This window comes from Prionailurus bengalensis, chromosome E1 (assembly GCF_016509475.1).
Source record: "Prionailurus bengalensis isolate Pbe53 chromosome E1, Fcat_Pben_1.1_paternal_pri, whole genome shotgun sequence".
In the NCBI taxonomy this organism is placed as follows: domain Eukaryota; kingdom Metazoa; phylum Chordata; class Mammalia; order Carnivora; family Felidae; genus Prionailurus; species Prionailurus bengalensis.
Genome location: NC_057347.1, coordinates 60,196,811 through 60,223,136, shown reverse-complemented (window position 1 = coordinate 60,223,136; position 26,326 = coordinate 60,196,811). Strand labels below are relative to the sequence as shown.

The 26,326-nt window shown below is 54.3% G+C and overlaps 1 protein-coding gene across 3 annotated transcripts in view; it reads left to right on the top strand.

The window, feature by feature from the left end:
* The window catches only part of CCDC57 (coiled-coil domain containing 57), a 105,214-nt gene extending 80,163 nt beyond the window's left edge, over nucleotides 1-25,051 (top strand). For all 3 annotated transcript variants that reach the window (XM_043585444.1, XM_043585443.1, XM_043585445.1), the window contains one exon: nucleotides 23,764-25,051. In XM_043585444.1, the coding sequence (XP_043441379.1) occupies nucleotides 23,764-23,966 (203 nt within the window). In that variant the 3' untranslated portion in view covers nucleotides 23,967-25,051. The remainder of the gene's footprint in view (nucleotides 1-23,763) is intronic.
* The last annotated feature ends 1,275 nt before the right edge of the window (nucleotides 25,052-26,326 follow it).

Sequence of the window (26,326 nt, the reverse complement as noted above, 5' to 3'; positions counted from 1 at the left end):
AAAAATTTTTTTTCAACGTTTTTTAATTTATTTTTGGGACAGAGAGAGACAGAGCATGAACGGGGGAGGGGCAGAGAGAGAGGGAGACACAGAATCGGAAACAGGCTCCAGGCTCCGAGCCATCAGCCCAGAGCCCAACGCGGGGCGCGAACTCACGGACCGCGAGATCGTGACCTGGCTGAAGTCGGACGCTTAACCGACTGCGCCACCCAGGCGCCCCTCAGAATACTTTTTAAAACCTTACTGGTTTCTTCGGTGATACTCTCAGGAAGCCAGTAACTCTGCTTCGGACGTAAACCTGTGATCATAAGCATTTATGATAAGGTACAACGTGGGCGATCCGTCCAGACAGGCAATCTAGAGGCTCCATTATGGAGCCTGAAGCGTCTTTCTCCTTTTGTAAGTTTTCCGTGCGTCGTGAGGAACAAACTGTGAGTCCTAGCAGTCATGAAAAGTCAAAACCAATAATGAAATAGTGTAACAGTGTGTGACATCTGCACTTAATAACATGAAGGGTTGCTTCCATTACACGGTATTTCTCAAGCGCTTGGCTCTTGGCGCTGAAAAGACGTACTCCTTTTGGTTCTGAGGTGGGACCAGAGCCCCTCCTGGCCTCCCTACTGCCCCAGGAGGCCTGGCCAGGCCCTGCTGCAACCCTGTCCCAGGGCAGGGCCTGAGCCCAAGCCTGACCCCCTGGGTCTGCACAGGTGCCTGGGGTCCAGACCCACAACTGCACCCAGGACTTCGGGGTCACCATGCCCCTTCTCCACCCTGCCCGAGGGATCCGGCCCCTTCTCCTGACCCCCCACCCCCACCCCTGCTCCACGCTGACCCTGACCCTACTCTTCTGTCCTCTCTCCTTGCTGCAGAGCCTGGGGCTGCGACCCCTCCCCGGAGCCCCATGCAGCCCAGGCCCTTCCTGCCCACACCTCTGGACACCTCCCCCCCACCTTCCTCTCAGACCACCTGCCTGTGGCCCATCACCTTCCAGCTGGCTTCCTCCCCTCCCTCAGCACTAGCGCACCGCCCCCCCCCCCCCCACTCCGTCCCGGGACAGCCTGGCGCTGGGGCAGGGCTAGCACAGCAGGTGCACAACAGGTGCTCAGTCGAGCTGAGCAGGGAGGTGACTGGAGAGAATGGAGCCCAGGGAGGCCCTGAGTCTGCAGCCCAGCGGTCTGTGCTCTCAGGAAAACCATGTGATGAGAGACCCTACCAGGCATTGTGGGAAAAGTACATCTTTATAAGTCAACTCTTCTGGATGGGAGTATTACATACTACAAAGCTGTTTTCTCTACACTAAGGAGTCAGTGTAATTCTAACTGAAATATGGACGTTTCTCTTGAAGCGAAATGAGTGGTTTTCCAGGCCAATAAAATGCACGGGGAAGAGGCCACGCACAGCAGGAACCTTCTAGCTGTGGGCATATGTTCCGTGAGGAGAGGCCGACACAGGATGGCCCGGCACATGACTGCCCACCAGCAGTGCCGGCCACACGCTAAAATGCCTCCCACGCAGAGTTCAGTGGCTTAAAATCAAACCTAAAAATGTACGGAGTTGGAACTGAGTATCTAGTGGTTTAAAAATCACACGTTTCTGGCGCTCCTGGGAGGCACAGTCGGTTAAACTCGTCGGTGAGATCAGGACCCGCATCAGGTTCTGCACTGACAGCACAGGGATTCTCTGCCTCTCTGTCTGCCTCCTTCCTGATAGCATGCGCTCTCTTTCTCTCTCTCAAAACAAATAAGTGAACTTTAAAAAAAATAAATAAAAATCACATGTTTCTAAAGTGATTATTTTTTAACTTCAAAAACAACCCAACTGGAAAGGCTGGGTTGACAGATGACCAAGGTCAGTCACACGGCGATGGCTCATCCACATCAGTCAGGACAGGAGCACTCAGCCAAGGCAGCTGTCGGGCCCACCGGCAAAGCGGCACCTGCCTCGGAAAGCCGGGCCCCACCCGGAAGGCGACGCCGGGTGCTGGGACATCTGGGAGGGCCACGTATGACGCAGCCGCTCCAGGGGTGGTTAGAGCACTCCGCCTCCCAGGTGGCCCAGCCACGCCGTGGCGCTCAGGGTGTGGGACGCCCACTGGAGCAAAGGGGGCTCCTGACCTCGGCGGGTCAGGAGTGACGCCTCCGTGTGGCCGGGAAATGAAATGGTGCCCAGGGTTGCTGGGGAGAAGTCAGGCCCCGCGCCCCCTGCCCCCTCTGACCACGGCGGTCGGGTCCCCTGCCCCTCTCCGCGCCCGCCCTGCGCTCTGTGACCGTAGAAGCAGACGGCGAGCACACGTGTGCGCCCGCTGTGTCCAGGGACGTGTGCCAGCAGGCAGCGTGCTCCTTCGACCCCGTCCCGGGTAGTTCGGCGACGTGGGGCGCGAGGACGTTCTTTAACCGCCTTGTATGCCTGGACTTCGGGTGGCCTGTGGTCTTAGCTCCTAAGGTGGTGCTGCAGCGAAGCTCGCGGCGTGGAGGGAGGGCCGTGGGAGGGTGTCGTCAGAACAGCATCTGGAATCACTGGGTCAAAGGTGTGAGTGGTTGGAGTTCTGCAAGCTATTTCCAAATCGCCCCCAAAAAATTGGCCCGATTCGTTCGTGCCCGTGGCTGCAGGGTGTAAGAGTGTCTTTCCTCACTCTAGTGCGGCTGTGTTTTTATCCGGCATTTTCTTTCTTGCCAGTCTGGCAGATGAAAAATGTATTTCATTATTGGCTTTAGTTTGCAAGTTTTTAAATTGTGGGTGAAGCTGGCCGCCTTCTGTGTGCTTTGCGTGTTGTTAGGATTCGTACCCATTGTAAGGTGACTGAAAGCTAGCAGCAAGTGCGTGTTCGCTGTGATTTGTGACAGTCAGAACACACAGGGACAGAGAAGTGTGCTCTAGAAGGGACCGGGCCCCAGCTTGGGGTCGGCGGGCCGGAGATCTGTTTTTTACAAATGAATGCAGTCACCCCCACAGTAGTAAACCCATCTGCAGAGCTACCGGAATCCCGTTTTCAAGTGAGGAAACCCGCCCCGGGGCACGGAGCTCCTGCCCAAGGCCGCTGTCCCCCAGCCAGAGGTCCCCAGCCCCCCTTGCACTCCTGGAGTTCCCGAGGGGACAGGCCCGACTGGAACAGGGGCGGACCTCTGGGGGAAAGGCCAAGGCTGTCCCAGAGGTCAGATTGATAATGGCAGGCAGCTCCTGAGGAGTGTAGCTGGGGTGTGTCGGGGGGGGTCACACTCCCCCAGAAAGGGAGGCGGGGTCTGTCCTCAAGACCTCAAGACCTCACCCACTGAACACCCACCGTGTTCTCCGTGTTCTGCCCCTTGTGTACTGGTGGAGGGCGCTCCCCAGATGTCTCCCCTGCGGCCTGAGAAGGTCCCACAGCACACCCAGCGTGTGTGGGGGGACCCTCATCCCCCCACTGAGGATGACCGAATCAAAAACGATGAAGGGCGAGGACTACGACTTTTAAAGCGAGCGATGTTGGTGTTCTTTTTCTTCAATTTTTGTTCTTTTGAAAATTACATTGGTGTTTCTTGAAATTAAACGTTTTTCCCCTTAAGAAGGATTGCATAAAATGTTAAGAAAAGGTACACATGATGCTATCAACCAGCTACTACTCCAAAATTAATTTCAAGTCCTGTGTAGTGAGAACACTTCTATAGATCTCTCGACAGAGAGGACACCTACTCAGATAACCACACTGCCAGGCTGTTGTTACCTGACCATCCAGAAAAAACAAAAACGGCCCTCTCTTGTTCACAGCCCAAACGTTTGCGGAGCCTCTGGCCACTGCTGCATAGGGTGGGTGTGAGCCTCCCGGCGGTGGCCTCCCGCAGCAGCTCCTGGAGGCCGGAGGTCGGGGCCGTGCAGTCAGAGGTGGAGTCATAGGCCCAGAAACGCTAGGTTGCTCACCCGAGTCTCCCAGCTCCCCGGTAGCGGATCGAGACCAGAGTCCAGGCCGTCGGACTCCAGACCCTGAGCCCACTGGCCCAGACGAGTCCCGGATGCGGGTGCCCGCAGGCCCCAGGCAGCGGGCGGCGGGGCGAAGGCGTGCAGGGGCCGTGCCGACCGTGTGGGGCAGCGACGGGCTGGCGGGTGTGCCCCGTCCGGGGTGATGCCACCCTACCTCTGCTCCTCGGGGGGAGATGGCCGACAAGCCAGATCTTCCCGTTTTCCAAAAGAACTGGAAATCTTGCTTGTTACATAGAACGTTTTCGTTTTTGAAAATTGGCAACTAATTAAAAAATCAGAGTGTGGACCAAATCGCAGCTCAGTCCGCACGCTACGCCTGCGGTGAGCCAGATCCAGCCATGCCTGGTAGCGTGTGGTCTTGTAGCCAGGAGCCGCGTTACCACGTTCACGATTTTACACGCTTGACAAAAGACAAAGAAAATGCTCCGATGACCCGGACCGGCCAGATCGGCCGGGCGGGCTCCAGAGAGAGGCCCGGCCTGTGGCCAAGGGCCGTCCCAGACTGGGGCGTCAGGTGACTGCTGGTATAACTGGGGTTCCCTTTACTCGAGGGTCGCGGTACGTTCCCGCGTGACCATACTGCAGGGCAAGCGCAGCAGGCCCCCCTGGCCTTGTCCACCTGTCCGTCCCGTGGTGTGTCGCCTGCCTCTGGCTAGGGCCGAGTGGGCCCCCGGGTGCCATCTCATCTGTGCCCTTGTGTTCTTGAGCAGAGACCACTCCACGCCTTCTCTGGAGGGATGCGTGTGCTTTGGACCTTCCTCTGAAATCGGATTGATTTGGCCGTGGCTCTGAGGACATGAAAACGTACTGTAGGCACGGGACTTTAGAGTTACCTTGTCCGCACACCATCGAGACCAGGAATACTGCCATCTGACCTCCCCACAGTCGTGTTTGCGTTTCTGGTTGAGCGCAGGAGGGCAGGCTGATGGCCCAGCACTGTTTTTGAGTGATAGCCACCTTGTGATAAGTAAGAAAAGCTTAAAATCACATAGGGTAGGTGACCTCAGAGAACAGCTTGTGGTCCCATTGTAAACACACCTGGAACATTACATTCTGTTCTTTGGCACACTAACCAGAGAACGCTCCTCGGGTCTGAGAACCTTTCTGGAATGTGAGCGGCAGTGAGGTGGGCAGCCGTGGCAGAGCCTTGTGAGACCTCGCTCAGAGACCAGCAGCCCGAGCCACGGGGAAGGAAGCCAGCTAGGGCTGGGAAGGGCTTGTCCTCTGCACCAGAAAGATGTCCTGATGCAATCGCCAGTCAGGGCTCATTGGCTGGGCTCCAGGAACACAAGCTGGAAACAGGGCGAGTTGCTTCCCACTGGAGGGCCTGGCACACACGCCCACCGACCACTGCCTCGGAGACCTCGTGAGGCAGATCGGGTTGGGAGCTGTCCACGAGAGCGGGGAGACTTATTCAGCACTGTGACTGTGACGGTCCCAGGACCCCAGGGGGTGACAGGTCCTGCCCTCACTGCCCAGCACCCTTTATCTCTTTGGCTCTGCCTGTCACCGCTGTCAGGACAGGAGTGGATGTGAGCACCCGCACACCAGTGAAATCGCCACAGGTTGGCGTCTGCCGCCCCTCAGCACCATTGTGATCACGGCTAAAGAAGGTCCCAGAACGACGTTCTGGTCAAAGGAGGGAGCGGTGCTGTGTTCTGAACGGGTGAGCCACGCCAGCTGCCTGCCCACGCCAATTATAACCCGAGGCTTTTTAAGAAGTGCGGAGTATCCTCTAAACTTCTTGAGAAGCGTCGTCAAATAGATCTTTGTTGGCTCTTCTCTTGACCGTACTGTGGTGAAACATTTACTACCACTTGGGAAACGACTGGTATTGAAATAACTTTTACAACAAAGTAAATACTTTAAGAAATAGTGAAATCAGCTTATTCTTCCACAGTATGTATTCTGGGGCCACAGCATGGCTAGCCCTCACGTCTTCAGGCTAGGCTGTTATAAGGACTAGACTTTAACACCCCTCCATAAACAACTAGAAAGTTGGGCAAAATATATGAAACGACTGTTTTCGGACATTGGCCAACAGCATAGGACTATGGTCCGTACAAGAAGGAAGACCAACGTGGCAAGTTCCAGGACCCCCTGGCTTTCTGTCCGAAGGCAGTTTCTGGGCTGCAGTCATAGGGAGGGGGGTGCCAGATAGAACTCAGAAGCCGTACTGAGTTGGGGAAGTGGGAATTGGAGTTCGGGAAGGCAGAAGGGGCTGGCAGTTGCAGGACAGAGTCTAGAAAGGAGGGTATATACAGAAGAGAACCCCAGAAACCTGCATAGACATTCTCTTGAGTCCTCACTGCGTGTTAGCCCCAGATGTATAGAATAAAGCTCCACAGTTCCAGGCAAAGGAAAGACAAGCGACTTGGAAGCTGAACCATTTCCAGAGCTCTCACAGGGTAGGGAGATATTCGGTCAGAGTGCTGAGCCCCCATCAGCACCTTCATTCAGTGGAGACGTAGAGAAGTCACACGTCCGTAGTAGGGTGGGTATCTCTGGAATGAAGGCCCATGTAGACTTAGCCTAGACAAGCTTAAAAACAGTCTTTGAAATGACCAACCAAGGAACCTAACTGCCTATCAAAACAAAACCCAGCATTCTAGAACAAAAGTATTTTTCAAGAAAATATTATATTACAGTGCCTAACACCTAATCAAAAATTATAAGACACATGAAGAAACAGGGAAACGTGATCCATTTGCAAGAGGAAAACCAGTCAGTAGAGGCCCAGAAATAACAGAAATGAGGGAACAAGCAAAGACGTTTAAAGAACCGGCATGACTGTATCTAAGTATTTAAAAAAAAAAAAGCATGTACGTAATAAGCTTGGAAACAGGAGAGGCACCAAACAAAACTCGTAGAGATGAAAACTCCGATATTTGGTAAAGAAAGCTCATTGGACGGAATTAACCCAAGAATAAAGATGGTCGAAGGAAGAACAGAGAACTCGAAGGAATAGGAATAGAATCTGTCCTAAATGATGCACAAAGAGAGAAACGGGGGAGGACAGAAGGGGGAGGGATAGGGCGAGAAAAAGTATTTCAAGATATAATGACCAGATTTTCCCCTAAATTTGATGCAAACTCTTAACGCACAGACCCAGGAAGTGCAGCTTCCCCAAGCAACTGGCTAAACACACACGTGAGCTTGGCACCCAGGGAGCATCGTAATCAAGCTTCTGAGAATCTGTGATAAAGAGAATCTTAAAAGGAGTCAAAGGAAGAATAAAGGACACATCACATAGAGATGAACAAAGATGGCATGAAGACTTTTCTTCAGAAACTGTGCAAGCCAGAAGACAAAGTCTCTTCAGGTTTAAAGTGCCGAAAGAAAGGAAAAGCTGTCGAGATAGAATTCTACAGCTAGCAAAAATAGCCTCCAAAAATTAAGGCAGAGTAAGAACTTTCACAGACCAACAAATCTGATAGAACTTACCACCAACTGACCTGTACTATGTGGACCGTTAGCGGACACTCCTCAGGCTGAAGGGAAAAGGGACCAGATGGAAACCCGGGCCAACAGAGAGGAACGCGGAGAGGCCTACATTTTTCTTTAAACACCAATCGTTTAAAATACACCTATTCACAATGTGTTATGGGACTTGTGATGTATGTACAGAAGCAAAATGTATGACAGACGGCACACGTGGGAAGGGGAGGAGGAGGTGTGCCCTTGGGAGGCTCTCACGCATGACATTGTGCAGCGTTGTGTCACAGCAGAACGAGAGAAGTTACAAACGCACATCGGAAACCACAGAACAGCCATTCTAAGACGAGAGAAAACAACAGCAACAAAGAAGTATAGCCAGTAGTACGGAGGTGCAGACAAAATGGAATAAAAAACATCAATCCCAGGGCGCCTGGATGGCTCAGTCAGTTAAGTGTCTAACTCTCGGTTTCGGCTCAGGTCGTGATCTCATGGTTCATGAGATCGAGCCCTGCTCCAGGCTCCACGATGATAGTGTGGAGCCTGCTTGGGATTCTCTCTGAATGAATGAATGAATGAATGAATGAATGAATGAATGAATCTTAAAAAAAAAATCAGCCCAAACGTAGCCAAAAAAAGGAGGAAAAAGGGAACAAAGGACAGATGGACAGATAAGATAAATAGAAAACAATTTAGCAAGAAGGTACATTTATTTTATTGTTATTTTTTTAATCTTTATTTATTTTTGAGAAAGAGAGGTAGTGTGAGCTGGAGAGGAACAGAGAGAGAGGGAGACAGAGAATCCGAAGTAGGCTCCAGGCTGCGGGCTGGCAGCACAGAGCCCGATATGGGGCTTGAACCCACGAACCGTGAGATCATGACCTGAGCCAAAGTCGGATGCTCAACCGACTGAGCCACCCAGGCGCCCCAAGAAGGTACATTTAAAACCAATCATGTTGAGGGGCACCTGGGTGGCTCAGTTAGTTAAGCGTGTGACTCTTGATTTTGGCTCAGGTCATGATCTCACGGGTTCATGAGATCAAGCCCCACATCAGACTCCACACTGAGCATGGAGACTGCTTGGGATTCTCTCGGTCTTCTCTCTCTGCCCCTCCCCCACTTGTACGCATGTGCTCACTCCCAGGATAAATTAAAAAAGAAAAAACCACTTTAATTGTAGATACAGATTAAGAAGGCTGGATGGCTATTTCACATCGGGCAAAGTAGACTTCCCCGTAAGGAATATTAACCTGAGGTAAAAAGGGACGTTTCACGATGATACAGAAGGAAGGCATAACATCCTAAATGTGTGTGCTCCTAATAAGAGAGCTGTAAAGCACATGCAATTTAAAAACACAGAAATGAAAGGAAATCCAGTAAAACCTTGGATCACAAGTAACTTGTTCTGCGAGGGTTCCGCAAGACGAGCAAACATTTCTGATAAATTTCAACTCGATAAACCAGTGAGGTCTTACAATATGACTCATACGTGACACCGAACGTCACATGATCACAGCTGAACCATTGGTCCCTCTCCCCCTCCCTCTCCCTCTCCCTCTCCCTCTCCCTGTCTTGCTGCGGGACTGTGGGTGATCATTTCCCATGCTCAGATGCTGGGTCTCAGACCACGGTATTTGGCTGAAATCAGTGATTTTTCAGAACGTTGGAAGGTGCCCACAACTGGCACTAGTGTCTTTTTGTCACTTCAAAGCACCTGTGGACAGTCCTTTGCTTTTCCGGACAAGAGTGAGCTTAGGAAGGCTTTGCTTCATTCTCGGTCAGGCTGCCTGCAGATAGAGACCCTTTCCTCTGCTGCCTCATTGCCAGTTACATTAAATACAGAACATGACAAGAGGTTATTAATACTGTACTGAGTCAACATCCGTGTAAGTGTATGCAACGGCCCCCATGCAGGAAAAGCTTGAACAGAAAGGGGGTAAGAAGAAGGAGACGCCTACAGGGGAAGTTTAGAAGAAAATCATCGAGGGGCGCCTGGGTGGCGCAGTCGGTAAAGCGTCCGACTTCAGCCAGGTCACGATCTCGCGGTCCGTGAGTTCGAGCCCCGCGTCGGGCTCTGGGCTGATGGCTCGGAGCCTGGAGCCTGTTTCCAATTCTGTGTCTCCCTCTCTCTCTGCCCCTCGCCCGTTCATGCTCTGTCTCTCTCTGTCCCAAAAATAAATAAACGTTGAAAAAAAAAATTTTTTTTTTTTTAATTTTTTTTTTTTTCAACGTTTATTTATTTTTGGGACAGAGAGAGACAGAGCATGAACGGGCGAGGGGCAGAGAGAGAGGGAGACACAGAATGGGAAACAGGCTCCAGGCTCTGAGCCATCAGCCCAGAGCCTGACGCGGGGCTCGAACTCACGGACCGCGAGATCGTGACCTGAGCTGAAGTCGGACGCTTAACCGACTGCGCCACCCAGGCGCCCCGAAAAAAAAAATTTTTAAAAAAAAAGAAGAAAATCATCGAGAAGTACGAACGAGATACGTGAGTGGCCGAAACGGCAAGATTTTATAAGAAGTCTACGTCTGCCTCTTGTCTGCATAGAAGGAGGAGAAAAGGGCAGAGGAATCCCTCACTTCAAATGAGGTTAGGGAGATGTGTAAAATGTGGGAAACAGTGCAAAATCTTCTAGAAAAGCACCACCTGAATAAGGCCGTAACAGTGGGAGCAACGAGTGTTAACAACAACGCAACGTCACGTTTCCGTGAAAGCCTCAAAGGGGGGCAAAGGCAAATGTCATTGGATAGGTTTCTAGTTAAAACTGCACGAAAAGAGAAAGACTCCATTGAGCCAATAGATAGCAGGGATTCCGTTAGCGACAGTGAAAGTCGTCCTACACAATAACCCTCCTCTCGTCTCCCTCACACCAGCCACTAAGTTTTTCAAAGTTAAGTGCAGGTTAGTTTGTTGGTTTTTTCTTTATATTTTGTAGTTTCTTTATTATTTTGTATTCTATGACAGTATTGTAATCATTTTTATGTGAATATTTGGGGGTTGTGGAATGAATCATCTGAGCCTCCGTTATTTCTTATGGGGAAATTTCTTTAATATACAAGTGCTTTGGATTACAAGCATGTTTCCAGAACGAATGATGCTCGCAAACCAAGGTTTTACTGTACAGAGAAGTCCATAATTATACTTGGAGACTTTAGGACTTCTCTATCAGTAATGAGCAGAACAAGTAGAAAACCAGTGAGGATATAGAGGATTTCAACATTGTCAACCAGCCTGACCTAAATGACAGGTGTGGACCCCTCTAAAAACAACAGCGGAACACAGATTCTTTTCGGGTGCATGTGGAACATTCGACAGAATAGACCATATATGTTGAGCCATAAAACTAGTCTCAGTAAATTTGAAAAGATTGAAATCATACAGACTGTATTTACTGGCCACAAAACTATTACATTGGAAATCAAGAACAGAGCAGAAAAATGTCCAAAAAATGTGAAAATTAACAGAATGCTTCTATTAATTTTTTTTTAACATTGATTCATGTTTGAGAGACAGAGTGTGAGCAGGAGAGGGGCAGAGAGAGAGAGAGGGAGACACAGAATCTGAAGCAGGTTCTAGGCTCTGAGCCGTCAGCACAGAACCCAATGTGGGGCACAAACCCACCAATCGTGAGGTCGTGACCTGATCTGAAGTGGGACGCTTAACCGACTGAGCCACCCAGGCGCCCCTAAACAGAACGCTTCTAAGTAACTCATGGGTCAAAGAAGAAATCACAGGTAGTAGTTAGAAACTTAAGCCTTTAAATGCTTCTTTGAGAGAACACTGGTCTAAAGTCGGTAATCTACACCTCCGCCATAAAAAGCTAGAAAAATAAGAACAGATTAAATCCAGAGTTTATGGAAGGAAAGAATACGGGTGAAAGGGGAACAGTGAGATAGAGAGGAGAAAAATTATACAGGAAATCAGACCAAATCTGATTCTTTGAAAAATATCAACAAAACTGACAAACGTGCAGTGCTGTTGACTCAGATAAAACGGTGGCTCTACAAGTTGTGTCGTGAGTGAGGGGGGGGATGTCACTGTAGGTCCTGTAGATATTAAGGAGACAACACTGGAAGAAGAACAACCACGTGCCGGTAGTTTGACAAGTTGACCTACATAAAATTGGCAGAGTCTCCGAAAGACCAAAGTTACCGAAACTGACTCAAGAAGAAATAGAAAGGTGAGCAGGCCAGAAGAGGAGGAAGCCAGCAGATGCAGGCTAGAGAACTCCCTTGGTCTGACAAAGGGCTCTTAGAGAAAGCCCGCAGCTGGCGTATCACCGAGGGCAAAGGCAATGCCAGCGCTGACCACCTCCACCCCACACGGCGCTGCCGGCCCCAACTTTGGCATAAAGCAGAACAAGAGTAGGGGTGAGGGGGGGGGCAGACACGCAGAGTGCCAAAGAAGTAAGCTGTGTTTATTCACATACTGTGTGATCAGTACATAGAAAATCCTAAGGAGCCTTAAAAACAAAACAAAAACAAAACAAAACAAAAAAACCTATGAGAACTAAGAAGCGACTTTAGTAAAGGCCCAGAATACGAGGTCAAGGTGCCACATCGGTTATCTTTCTGTACATAGCAATGAGAATTGGAAGGCAGTAAGAATGCCATTTACAGTAGCATCCAAAACTATGGAGTCCTTAGGGATATACTAAACGAAGTATCTGTGCACCAAAGAAGACCACTGCAGAGAAAATTAGGACCTAAATAATGGAGAGACATACCATCTTCATGGACTGGAAGACTCGGTGTGAAGATGTCATTTCTTCCAAAATGTGTCTATACACTTACCACAATCCCAGTCAAAACACCAGTAGGCATTTTAAAATTGAGATCAAAAATTAAAACTTACACAGAAATGCAAAGGATGTAGAATAGCCAAAGCAGTCTCGACAAAGAACGAAGTTGAAGGATTTTACCTAATCGTGAGACTCAGGGTAAAGGCACAGTGATCGTGACAGCGTGGTTTTGGCAAAGTGTACACATGTCCAGGGAGGAGTGGGTAGACACACACACACACACACACACACACTAACTGATTTTTTGGTTAATGCAAAGATTCTATGGTAATTTAAGGAGAAAGGATAGTTGCTTCAATAAATTGTGCTGGAAGAACTACACATGCACATGGGGGGGGGGTGAACCCCAACCCTTCCCTTATACCAAATACAGAAACGAAGCCTGTGGGGCTCATTCGGTTGAGCGTCCAACTCTTGATCTCAGCTCAGGTTTTGACTCGGGGTCCTGTGAGTTCAAGTCCCACGTTGGGCTCCGCCCTGGGCGTGAAGCCTGCTTAAAAAAAAAGCCAAAATCTATTATAAGCCTAAACATAATAGCTAAAACTATAAAACTTCTAGAAAAAACACAGTAGAGAATCTTTGTGACTTTGGATAGGCAGAGAGAGATCCCTTGGGGTACAAAAAGTCTGAACCATAAATGAAAACACTGATAGGTGGGACTCCCCATCAACAGCGCAGAGTTCCGCTTGTCCAGTGGCACCGTGCGGACGGCGGGAAAACAAGGTTCAGGCTGGGAGAGACGCCGTGTGCGTCAAGGACGTGTATCCAGAACATACAAAGTCGATAAGAAACAAATACAATAAAATACAGCGAAACTCCTTGAAAAGACAATTTTTGAAAGATATTTTTGGTTTTTGGAGGGTTTTTATTGAAATTGTAGTTAACATACAGTGCAGTATTGGTTTCAGGAATAGAATTCAGTGATTCGTCACAAAAGAAGATAATTAGGTGGCCAATAAGCCCACAAAAGATGCTCCACATTATTGGTTATCAGGGAAATGCACATTGAAACCACAACGATGTGCCCCTACACGTTGGCTCGAATGACCACAAGAATTTCAAGGCCTGACAATATCAAGTGGTAGAGGGATGTGGAGCAGTGGGAACCCAAACACACACTGTGGCAGCACCCAATATGGTGCCACTACTCTGGTAAGCGGTTTGCCAGCTTCTTAAAAAGTTACACGTACGCTCACTGCACGACGCAGCCGCTCCGTTCTGAGGTAACCGTGCAGAAGTAATAGAAACATCCAAGCTCCGGGACACCTGGGTGGCTCAGTCGGTCGAGCATCTGACTCTTGATTTTGGCTCGGGTCATGATCTCACGGTTCGTGGGTTTGAGCCCCACATCGGGCTCTGCGCTGACAACGTGGAGCCTGCGTGGGATTCTCTCTCCCTCTCTCTCTGCCCCTCCCCTGCCCACGCTCTGTCTCTCAAATAGAAAAAAAAAAAGAACTATCCATGCGCCCGGAGACTTTAGCATCAGTGTTCACAGCAGCTTCATTCATGACCTGCCCACATAGGGGGCGACACAAGTACCCACCCCCAGATGGATGGGATACCCAAGGGTGCCGCCGTGTAATGGAACGCTGCTCCCCAAGTAAAAGAGCTAGCATACCCAAGACAGCATGAATGAATCCCAAGAAACATTTCTTTGGTCTCCGGAAGAACCAGACTTTAAAAAGCACCTAGTGTATTCTAGAAGGCCGGTCTGGACCAGTAGCGACAAAAGGCCGGTCAGGGCTTGGTTGGGGCTGCAGGGTGATGAAAACGTTCCGTACATAGATAAACGCCGTTGAAATGTGCACTTAAAAATGGGCGCATCGGGGGCGCCTGGGTGGCGCAGTCGGTTAAGCGTCCGACTTCAGCCAGGTCACGATCTCGCGGTCCGTGAGTTTGAGCCCTGCGTCGGGCTCTGGGCTGATGGCTCGGAGCCTGGAGCCTGTTTCCGATTCTGTGTCTCCCTCTCTCTCTGCCCCTCCCCCGTTCATGCTCTGTCTCTCTCTGTCCCAAAAATAAATAAACATTGAAAAAAAAAATTTTTAAAAATGGGCGCATCAAAAAAATTTTTTAGAGCTTGAGTCTGGGAGAGGGGCAGAGAAGGAGACAGAGACAGAGACAGACCCAAGCAAGCTCCACGCTCCACACAGGGTGTGACATGGGGCTCAATCCCGTGACCCTGGGATTAAGACCTGAGCTGAAATCAAGAGTCAGACGCTCAACTGACCGAAGCACCCAGGTGCCCCAAATGGGCGCATTTTGTTGCCTGTAAGCTGTAACTCAATAGGAACTTTTTAATTGTTTTCTTTAATGTTTACTTTTGAGAGAGAACATGCGTGTGCACGTGCAAGTGGGGGAGGGGCAGAGAGAGGGGGACAGACCTCCCAAGCAGGCTCTGCTCGGACAGCAGCGAGCCCGATGTGGGGCTCGAACTCACAGATTGTGACCCGAGCCGAAGTCAGACATTCAGCCGACTGAGCCAGGCGCCCCGAAACTGTTTTTAAAATAAGGAGCAGCTGTGGTCAGCGTCACCCACACATCGGGGAGCAGCTGTGGTCCAGTGAAGTTTCCCGGCGAACGTTGCCGTTCAGTCTCTCCTGCCCCACGGCCACGCATTTGTTCTCTGTTCCTAGCATAGGGCAGCCGAGCGCGTCACAGCAGAACGGGCTCCCCCACGGTGACACCACCATCCGCTGGTTGCGGAACCCTTATCAATTTGCCCGGCTCTCCTAATTACTCTGCTCGGTGGAAGCTAGGAGCTCCCTGGGGAAGGCCATTACCGCAGGCAGGGCCCTCCCAGCGGCCCGGGCTGCTCAGGCCTCAGGAGTCCCTGGGCCGCCTCGAGGACGAAGGAGCCTCAGGCTCCTACCCTCGTCCCGGCCCGAACTGCCGACACCTCAGGCCTGCACACACGGTTTGAAGAAGTACCTCGACTTAAAAAAAAAAAACATTAAGCCCAGTTTATAGAACAAACCCGCTTTCGCTTTCTCTCTGTGGTTTTTTTATTGAAGTATAATTGGCAAACGATTTCCTATTAGTTTCGGGTGTAACATCGGTTTTCTGGGCTCGTAAGCGGTTTATTCCATCTCTGGAGAACACTGCACAGTTAGGTCACACCCCTGTCCCCTTGCTAAGGGAAGGCCACCGGGAACCAGCAGCCCCTCCAGCCACAGATGTGATAAGGGACCTGGCTGCGTTCCAGGGAGAGCTCACTTACGAAACCGGAGGCAGTCTTGTTTGGAGTTTCGTTGCCGTTCCGGACACTACACTCACAAGGTGGGTGCGGTTCTCCGGAGAGGTTCCCGCACCCACGCGGCGGGCATCTCTGCCACCCGTGAACCTGAAGGTGGTGAGGCCGGGTTCGGCACTAAATGTGACTGCTGCACTTTTAAAATGCAGCCTTTGTCAAACTAAAACTGTCCCTTATACTCCTGATTTACTAAGTGTTTTCATCACAAATAGGTGTTAAGCCTGATCAGGTTTTTTGTTTGTTTGTTTTTTTTGGCGTTGATCCTGGTAAACATTTTCTTTTTCATTTATTAGTGTGGCAAAATATGGTGGTAGATTTTCCGAAAATAAGCCAGCCTTGCATACTGAGGTAAACTTTACTTGATAACGGTGTTCTGCTTTAATACTTGGTTGATTTGATTTGATAATGTTTATATATAGTTTTTGTAGCTATGTTTACAAGTTAAATCGGCCTGTAAGTGTCTCTTGCGTTGTCCTTGTATGGTTTGGGAATAAAACTGGCCAGGCATCTCACACTCTTTTTTACTTTTCTGAATAATTTGCATAAGATGGAAACATACTGTCCCTTGAAAATCTGGTTTCTGTGAAAATTCAGTAGAACCCCCTGTGAAACCATCTGAGCCTGGGGCCTTTGGGAAGAGAATTACTCAACAGTTCAATTTCCTTAATAGTTACTGGATATTTCAAATGCTGTCTTTTGGTTGTGATTTTGGAGTTTTCTGTTGTTTCCAGGTTTTATCAGTGTACTAGTTAGTGGGTAGCTGTTGTTGACACTCACTTGTGCCCAGTTATCCCCTGCTGTGTTTATTTGCTGCCCCTTGTTTGGGACAGTCTTGGCAGAAGTTCTCGTCGCCACAGGCAACAGTTTGGGCTCCGTTGATGTTCTGTCTGCGGTTTTCCTCGGGGCTTTTCTGTTTGACTGAAGTCCGCCTCTACCTTCACAATTTTACGTCTTGTTTCCCTCAGTTTGTTGTGTTGCTTTCTCTCTGGCTTCTGCTGCTGGAGGTGTAGCTCACCTCCTTGCGGCTGAGCTGCTGTGGTCCCCAAGAAGTGGGTCTCAGCTGTGTCCTGCAAATTCTGGGACTCAGTTCTGAATAGTTCTTAATTCATTTTATGGATTCCTTTCTAACGCAAGGATGAATCCGTAATGTGATGTCAGTTTCACATCTGAAGGGACCCTGGAGGGTTTGCTATTGGTGTCTAATTTTATTGCATTATGTCTGGAAGGAATTGAGACTTGCTCTGTGGCAGGTCTGATATGTGGTCCGATTCTGCCTATGGTCCATTTGCTGAAGAAGAAATTCTATTCTCTACCCATCGGTTTAGATGTCTGTGTGTCTGATAACTCAGGCAAATCAATTCGATTAACCTTTGCCACCTCTGCGTGGGTTTGTCTGTCTGTGAGCAGTAGGGACAAGTTACAGTCTCCATGTGCCTGTGCTGAATTATCTGTTTTTCCCTTGTAGCTCTGTCAGTTGTTTTCAGATATACTCTGAAGCCAGACCTGTACCAGTACAGAGTCCTTATTCCCCGGTGATGACACTTGTATCATCGTGTTTTATTTTTTTAGTTTTAAATTTTGTGTGTCTTATTTTATTTTTTTTTTAATGTTTATTTACTTTTGAGACAGAGAGAGACAGAGCATGAACAAGGGAGGGTCAGAGAGAGAGGGAGACACAGAACCGGAAACAGGCTGCAGGGTCTGAGCTGTCAGCACAGAGCCCGACGCGGGGCTCGAACTCACGGACCGCGAGATCGTGACCTGAGCCGAAGTCGGCCGCTTAACCGACTGAGCCCCCCAGGCGCCCCTTGTGTGTCTTATTTTAAATGGGTCCTCCACACAACATCTCATGGGACCTTGGGTTGTTTTTTTTTAAATTAGTCTGAGAGTTTTTTTATCTTCATTAGCAAGCTTAACTTATTTGTATTTATTAAATTCTTGCCTCTGGGATTTCATTTTTCTGCTCTACTTTCTTTCTTTGTTTCCTTCTTCCCCATTCCTGTTTTTCATGGGAAAAGTCCAGCTGGCTTCTGCTGTGTTACAAGTTTCGTGTTCTGATTTTGTCTTAGCGTCACTGATTCCCAACCACGTTCGTGCAGCCCTGCCGGGTTCCGAGACCCACCCCCCCACCCACCCACCCCGCCGGCTGGAACCCTCACGTTGGGTCGCTGGTGTCGTTCTCAGGGTTCTGATTTCCCTGTTGCTCAGGCCCGTTGTAGCTTCTACTGGATCTGTTTCTCTCCTTATGTCAGCACTTCTCCCGAGAGGGTTTTCAGTGTAGATCCTTCTATAAAACTGGGTTTGTTTCCCCCTTGCTTAACAAACCCTCGTGTCCGAGTCCCTGCAGGTGTTTAGAGGTTCGTGTCTGAGAACTCGGCACAAGGACGCGGAGGCTTCGTGTAAGTTCTGCCTCCTCCAGAGTCTGTCCTCCACCGTCACGCTCCAGGAGGACACCCTCCGGCCCTGCGGTGGGTGCAGGAACACCGTGACTGGGACTGGGAGGGAGGAGCTTGTTCCTGTGCCTCGGGAAGGACAGTGACAGGTATTTCCGGGGCGTCTTTGGCTCCTGTGACCAGGTTTCCGGCGCGTGGAAGGCTCCACCACACGTGCTCTCTGCACCGCCGCACGCGCTCCTCACCTGTATCTCAGTCTGCCGGAGTCACCGCAGTCCCGACGATGCAGCGTCACACACGGGCACGTGGGATGCCTTTGTTTCAGGCCGTCGATGGGAACCGCTACGGATGTGCGGCTTTTGTAGCTCACTCTGTGACCTGGTCCCCGTGGGGATGAGGGAACCCTGTGGACGAGCAGGAAGCCCAGCTGTCCGCAGAAGGGGGCACAGCTCGGGGGTTCACACCCCACCAGGCGCTGTCCTGTCTGCGGCATTTATGGTTCACTGACCCAGGAGCTAACGCAGGCCGGCAGCCTTGGCCATTTGCCCGCAACGTCCTGGGCAGAGGAGCTAACCTGGCCGAGAGGCTAACCTCTGGCCACTGACTCACAGGATGGTAGTGGCTCACTGCTCTGGTTTATGTGCCCCTAAAGCAGTACGCACAGAAGCCGGGGAGGTTGGGAACAGGTCCCCGATCACTACGGGAGGCAGACAGGGCCTTTCCTAGGAAGGCTATTGCATTTTCTGATACGAACTTTCACCTCTGAGAGCAGCCAGAGTGATACTGCCTGGGCGTCCACATGGTGACCCCAGGCCCTGGAGCCAGTCCCCCTTTTCTGTAGAAGAGCCTGTTCTGGAAACGTCCGCTGGAGAGCACCCAGAAGCACTGCAGGCCGCTGAGGCCGGAACGTGGTTCCGCCGGCCCCTCCCAGAGTGGTTGGGCAGGGGCCGACCCTCTACCTTCCGGCCCAGGGGGTAGGCGCTGTGCCGGGACTGATGGGAGCAGGTGCTGTCCGGGAGCACGGAGCCGGGAGCCCGGGACACCTAACCTCCACCCAGATCCTGGGCTGGGCACCCCCGGCTGGGCCAGATCACCGGTCCCCGCAGCCCTGCCGTCTGCTGGCCTCCGGTGTCACAGACCAGCCCACAGGTAGCTGGCTGGAAGCCGAGCCGAGCTCGGGGCCCCAGGCTTCGTGGGCAGAGGGCCGCCCTGCCATCTGGCTTCTCCTAGGCTCACGTCTCAGGGCAGAGATGGCGGGGTGCGGCCCGAGGGTGGGGGAGGAAGCACACATTCATCAGATTTGCTTTCATTTACCAAGCACCAGCACCGCGACGGAGGCCGTGAGCCCGGTCCTGCCTCCCCAGTGAGGCCGGGGCCGCTCTTCCGTGAGGAGCCAGGCAAATGGGAACTGCCCAGACTTGGGACTGACCGCCCCAAGTTCAACTCGTGATACAGCAGTCTCCAGTTAGTTTGTCTCGGCCGCTTCCTCCAGGCAGCCTCCAGTGCAGCCCACGCTCCTCACCTGGGGGGTGGGCGCCACCCGCTCTCCCTTTGCGTTGGTCGGTGGTGGCGGGCAGGCCAGGGTCACCACAGCCCCTGTGGAGGATGAGGCAGGCGTGTGCACAAAAAGCTTCGCTCAGAGCCCCGTCTGGCTGCGCGTCGGGACTCGGCACACGTGACACTTGTCCTCACGTGCTCAACCCTGCCGAAGGGAAAGGCCCCTGGGAGCCACCTCCTCTGGCCGCCCTGCCGCTCACCACGGCTGAAATCCAACAGGGAGCAGCGGAGGAGGCCCGCCGGCCACCTGATGGAGCTGTGCCTGCTCCTCGCGGCTCTGTCCCTTTGCCCCTCCCCCTGGGCTACCCGAAAGCTGAAAGCTGCCGTGGGGTCCCGAAGGCCATCATCAGACGTCCAGAGAGCAACCTGAGGGCCTGGTCCGGTGTGGGGAGGCCTGTGGCCACAGTGGCTCACAGCGCCTTGAGCACGATGGCAACTTGTGTGCCCATGGCCGAGGGGCCGTCCTCCCGAGGGGCCTCATTTTCGTGGAAAAGGAGAGTGTTGCCTCAGCCGCTCACAGCTGCTCCCCTGCCAAGAGAGGTGGAGGGCAGCTCACTGCCACGGGAGGGGGGGGGCAGGGGGGCATGAGGACCAGCAGCCCCTAACGTGTGAGGGTCCCCGGCCGCCTGGAGCAGGGAGAGGGAGAGGGAGAGAGAGGAGAGGGAGAGGGAGAGGGAGCGACAGAGGGCGAGCCTGCCTGGCTGACGGGAGAGGACCTGCCATGGTCCCCGTGGACAGTGCGAATCTTACCTTGTGTACCTAGTGTTTAGGCTTAGATCTGTGGGAAGAAGGCAGATCAGAACCCGCCCCGTCCCATCTGGTCGCCCCTGGCCTTCTGCCATCCCCACCCAGCGCCTCACAGGCCTGCTGTCCGAACGCAGCCCCGGGTCCTGGGTGAGGGCAGAGACAAGCACGGCCCCGGTGTCCGGAAGCCAGTTCAGCCTTCGCACACCTCCGGCGTGCTCTGTGTGCCTTCTTTCCCTTCTGGGGCCCAGAGGCTTCTTTCTGCTGTCGCCTCTGCCTTCCAGGTTGGGGGCAAGCCAGGCTTCATTTCCTGGCCACGGCTCTCTGCTCCCTCCCTGATCTCCAGTTCTCGCTGCCCTGGCCCTGCCCCCCACCCCTGCACCCACACACCTGCCACCCACCCGCCCCACCTCAGGCCTCTCTCAGCACCTCTCTCCTGTACAGCTGAGCTTCAGGCCCTGGAGAGGGCACAGAGTCCACGTGGAAGGCAGGGACTGCTCTCCAGGTCCTGCCTGCCCACCTTGGACAAGGCGGCCCTGGACGAGGCCAGAACTGGCCTCTCTTCAAGGCCTGTACTCACGGAGCATTTCCCCTAAATTCCCTTCCTTAGGGCCCCAGTGTGCTCCCAGGCCTAGGACAGGAGCCACACTGGGCCACACTGAGAGGCCCCAGTAGACAGGCCTGGGTAAGCTCAGAACCGGGGGCAGGGGGAGCCCTGAAAATATTAGGAAGGAGCGATTAGGGGTTGGTGCTGGGTGTTAACCTCAGGAAGGAACGGGACAGCACAGAGATGCTGGTGTGTTTCACAAGGAGGTTGGTCTGTGATCAGTGCCCCCAGCCCAAGGCCAGGAGCAGCTCGAGGAAGGATCTGGGGTCTCCTATTCACCCCCCCCTCCACCTGCTGAGTCCAGGAATGTGTGCCCGGAGCCTCTGCACCAAGGGCGGACAGCAGTTCCTGCAGGGTCACTCAGGTCAGGCCCAGAGCCCTGGGAAGAAGCTTGCAGCTTCCGGACACGCGGGGTCGGGAAGCCAGGCTACTCCACATCCGCTGTTCGCTAGAGGCTTGGGTTCCATCCCAACATGCCAGGAAGCCTTGGAAGGTTTTGGGGAGCAGGACATAATCTAATTCATAACCACTAATCAAAAAGGGCGTTTGGGATGAGGGGCAAGGAGACCGAGAAGGGCTGAACCCAGGGGCGCGAGGGCTCCCACGGAAGCAGGTGCGAGGTTTCCGTGTGGGAGCAGCGTCCGTCAGCGTGTCAGGTGATGTGCGGGGGCGGGGAGGGGACGCTGAAGGCCCGGAGGGACCAGCCGAGGCTGCAGCCAGCCAAAGAGACCTCATCCCTTGTGTCCAAGACTACGGCTGGGACTTGAGGCCTGCAGCGCCCCCAGCCCCAGGGGAGGCTCTGGAGAGCGAGGACAGCCCTGGGCCTGGCCCTTCCGGCAGTCTTCTGAGGCCCAGGTGGCACGTGCTCAGGGCAGCTCGCCCCCCCCCCCCCGCCCCAGGCAGCATCCCCAGGTCAGAAGGGGGCTGAGCAGTGACCCTGAGCACCCAGGGAGCTGGGACCAGCGCCACCCGTGTACATAGAGTCCCAGGAGCCTCCGAGACGGGGACCGGTTCACAGCTGGAGGCCTCGGGCAGCTCGCTGAGCTTTCCCGAGGGTGGGAGCTGGGCCAGCTGCACACAGGAGGCCAGTCCTGTGCTCAGACGCTGAAGCCTGATGAGGACCAGAGCAGAGAGAGAAATCCCAGGCCGGGCTCTGCAGAGTGGCTCGGGCAGGGATCAAAAGGGCAGCGTGGAGGAGGCCGCGTTTCCACAAAGCAGCCACAGGCCTGCTCGAGGGCACACCTCAGGTTAAGCAGGGAAGACACACATCATGGTCATGGGGTGTGTGCTGGGGATGAACGGGCCTGACCTGTCCGGCTTCATGCCTGAGCCCGGACTGCTCTTGCCCCGGAGGAATCTGCCTCCTCCTCAGGGAGGGCTCCGTGGGCGGTCTTCTTGGCCTTTTTCCCCAAGGCCGCACATGGTGCCAACGCTGTTGCGGGGGCAGGGGGCGGGAGGAGCCCCCCAGGGTTGTGACCCTGTCCCTCCCCACTGGCTGCTGCCTTCCAGAAGGAAACCAAGCGGATCACGGGACGGAGAGGGGGCAGGGTAGCAGGATGGGGCTGCCTGGAAGTCCGAGCCTGCGGGTTTGCTTGTAGGATGCAGGCCGGGAGAGCATGTGCACAGGAGAAACAGGTCCGGGGTTGGACAACCAAAGACACAGGCCCTTCCTTCATGAGGGAGAAGCAGCCATGGCCTTGGGAAGCAGAGAGGGGCACAGGAGCGTCCAGGGACCAAGCGCACCACCGCCCCACCCCAGGACCCTGGTGATCGCAGGCCAGGCACTAGGAGAGCAGGGCCTGGCCCCAGGATTCGGTCCCAGGGCGTAGGAGGGAGACCCAAGGGTGTGTGACCCTGGGGAGGCTGCAGGGAAAGGAGCCAGGTGGCTGGAGATGACAGAAGGGGCTCCGGGTGAGGGCCAGGGACCCGAACTGCAGCTCACAGCACTGGGGACACAATCGGGAAGTGCAGTGGACATCACCGGATGCAGGCTGGCCCTCTTCTGTCCCATCTGCCTGTCTTCAGGTCTCACCCGGGTGGGTCCCCACCGTCCAGTGTTCCCCGCTCATACTGTGCGCAGTCCTGTGCTGGCTGGGCCCAGGGTGACGGGCTCAGCCACCCTGGGCAGATGGCACGCGTGTCCCCCATGTGTCTCACGCATGAGATGCTGCTGCCAGACCCCACCTTTCCCCGTCTGTACACTCTGGGGTGGTGGTCCCGTCCAGCGTGGACCCTCCTAGGGCTCCGGAGGTCCTGGCCCTCCCTGCTGGGCCAGCTCATGAGAGGGAGCCACTCTAGCTTGTCTCTTATAACTGCTTCTTAATAACAACTTTTTTTTCTTTTTTTTTCTTTTTTTTGCACAAAAGAAATACATCTGTAGTTCTAAAAGCTTGGCAGATAAGAAAAGCTTGAAAAACAAAAGTCTCCTCCCCTGCCCTAGTGCAGATGCGCTGTTGTGGGTGCTTTGGAAGGGTGGCCCCGGAGTGTCAGCCCATGCCTGTGATGCGTGGTCTGGCTCCCAGGTCCTTGGCCTGTGCCTGGCCGTGTGTGTTGGGGCTGCTGGGTGGCTGGAGGTGCCTGGCAAGCATGGCCAGCATGCAGAGGGCAGCTGGCAGCTGGGGAAGTGCCTGAGACCGGCCACGAGTCAACCATTAACCTCGGGACCCCCCGGGACCCATTACAAAACGGTCACGGCAGGGGATGACGTTTTCAGGGCCAAATGCTCAGAGTGCCCAGTGGAGGGTCAGGCCCGGGCCCTGCGGTGCAGCTGGAGAGCACGTGCCCACAGAGACCTCGTGTCCCAGGACCCCAGGGCACAGTTGCTGCTGTTGAACGGCTTCCCTGGAAGGACCTCTGGGCTGACGGGCTCTGGTGACAGTGCCCAGTGTGGGGGTGTGGGTCCCACCGGTAAGAAACACAGTGGCTCGTACTTGGGGAGCCCAGCTTCCTGGGCACCCGGCTGCCTGCCCCTTCCTGCCCTTTGTGGTGTGACGTGCTTTTCTCTTGCTGTTCTTCTGGTAGAGCTCACAGCACCTCCAGCAGCCGACAGCCTCGGACACCCTGACGGGAGCCCCGTGGGCGCACAGGCTGCCCTTGCCATCAAAGGGGTGAAGACAGAAGCCCAGGCCAAGGCCAGGCCCTCCAGAACTGCCAGGGCTCACCCTGCAAAAACTAAATGCTGCCAGAGGCCCCCCAAGATCCGTAACTACAACTTAAAGGACTGAGTTCCCCTGTCGGAGCTTGGGGCCCCAAGCTTCGATCACGCGGCAGGGGTGTGAGTGCGCAAGCATCCATGTGTGCACGAGCGTGGGGTGCAGGCAGAGAGCTTCGGAGCAGGCTCCCCAGAGCCACCGAGGTGCCCCACTGACCAGCCTGGAGCCATTAAAGCCCGTGCCTCCCGTGCTCTCTCTGGGCCGTGGAGCCGTCTGCTTGTCCCCCTTGGGAAAGGGCATCAGCGCGAGAGTGCCACGTGAGAGGAGTCCAGGCCGGCCTCCACGGCGGGGGCGGGGGGGGCGGTCACAGGCACCGCGGCCCCCCCCAGAGCCCGCTGAGGGTGGTGGGGGACATGGGGAGCAGAATGCCCGCACACGGAGCGTCCCCAGGGTGAAAGCTGGGGGTCAGGGTGAGCCCCCATGGCCAGTCCGGGTCCCCGAGCTCTGGCCTGCGTGCCGGGGCGCTCACGTCAGGGAGCTGCTGTGGTGGACGTGGCCCTTCCGGTCCTCAGCCGGCCCCGTGAGGCCAACACGGCGGCGGGTCACTCCAGCGCCTCCCACGTCCACCCCGCACTGAGGCATTCCTGACGCCCAGATGCCTGGAGCCGGGCGCCCGATCCCCTGGGCTCCAAGCACCGCAAGACCACGGCCACACCTCGGTGCCCGAGAAACGCCCCACGTCGTAAGCGCGCATCCCTCACACCCGCGGGCGCATTCTGCAGTGAACTCAGCAGTTGGGACCACGGTCCCTGGTCTCGGGGGTCAGCGTGGGGGAGGCCAGGGCATGTGCTGCCCCCTTCATCCAGAGCCCTCGGCCTTTTTGTCCCCTGGCGTCCACACCTGGTTGGCACAGCCAGAGCACTCTTTGCCTGCAGCCGTGCTCAGAAACGGAGACAGCCTGTCCCCAACCCCGGGCAGAGCGTGGTTGTGCCCTCAGGTGGCCTGGGCGCTCTGCACTGAGGCTTTCCCTTTTGGGGCTGCCTGCTGTCACTGAACCGGGAGGACAGGAGAGGGCTGCCGGGCTGCCGGGTGACCTGTATGCATCACGTGGCCTTTGTGGCTTCAGTTTGCCCTCGAGTAAAATGTGAACGGCATCATCTGCCTGCCTGGCTCACAGTTGTAGGGGGTGTGCAGATGCACGTCACAAGGTGAGGCCGCGTACGGCGGTGGTGGTGGTGTTTGTCCAACACAGCCACCCGGTGCAGGACCGAGGGGTCACAGGCCAGGTCCCAGGGGCTTGAAATGGCCCCTACCCCATCTTGTGCCTCTGTAACGTGCTTCATTGAGCTCCACGTGAACACACAGGCAAGGGGGGACACCCTTGCTGCAGGCTCGTCCTAGGGGGCCACACTTCTAGGAGCCTGCCCAGGCAACGGAGGGTCATTCCCAACATGCCAGGAAGCAGCAGCAGCCGGGAGGCGGCCCTGCCCAGGGGTGGCAGGAGTCCCGGTGCTCTGCTGTTTGTAGAGGTGGGGCACGGCCGTGTGGCTTCTTTATGCTGAAAAACTGGGTAGAGATGTCCTGTCACTTCCCATGGAGACACCTTAAAGCCCGTGAGCGAGTCCCCGAGCCGTCTCTGTGGTGCAGAGCCAGGCCCTCCCTCCCGGGCTGTGTCACCCTGGGAACAGCCCCCATCACCTGGGCCCCTGGCAGGCAGCAGTGACCAGCAGGAAGTGAGCCTGGGATACTTTAAGTCACCAAAAGTCCCGAGTATCGTGCAGCACGGTCCAGCCGGTCCTGACCCGGGGTGCAGGATATCTGACAAATTATTAAATCGGAAGAGAAAAAAAAACCATGGGAAGGTTGTTCGGGACATTAATTCAACCGTTGGCCTTGGGGCCCTCCCCACCCCTTTTCCTGGTGGGGAGCCCCCAGGGACAGGATGCCACCTGAGAGACTGGCGCATCCCGGCACCCAGCTGCCAATGGGACCTAACGGGGCTGGTGAGCGCTGTGGGACATGCAGGGGCACGTGGCCAAGTGAAGCTGTGTGGTCGGGACTCATGGTGCCAATCCCGTTCTGTGCTGTCCCCTAGCCAGTGTCCTGCTCCACACAGCTCCTGGGCTCCTGAAAGCCAGGCGGAAGGGGTCGCCATGGAGCCCAGAGAGCAGCGTTTGATTTCCAGACAATGAGGTGGCTTCGAAGCAGCAGCGGGGCTCTGGCCATGCAAGGGACCGCTAGGGGCTCTTCTGGCCTCACAAAGAGCCCTCGTGGGGGCCCATCAGGTGGCCCGGCCCTGCAGGGCATGGTCGCCAGGGCTGGATGGCGGTCGTCCTGGACTCTCAGGTGACCCCCAGACGGGCCGCCTGTTTCTTTTTGGTCTGGAAGCCTAGGTCTTTTTGCAAGTTCGGTAACCACGTGAGCAGGGAAAA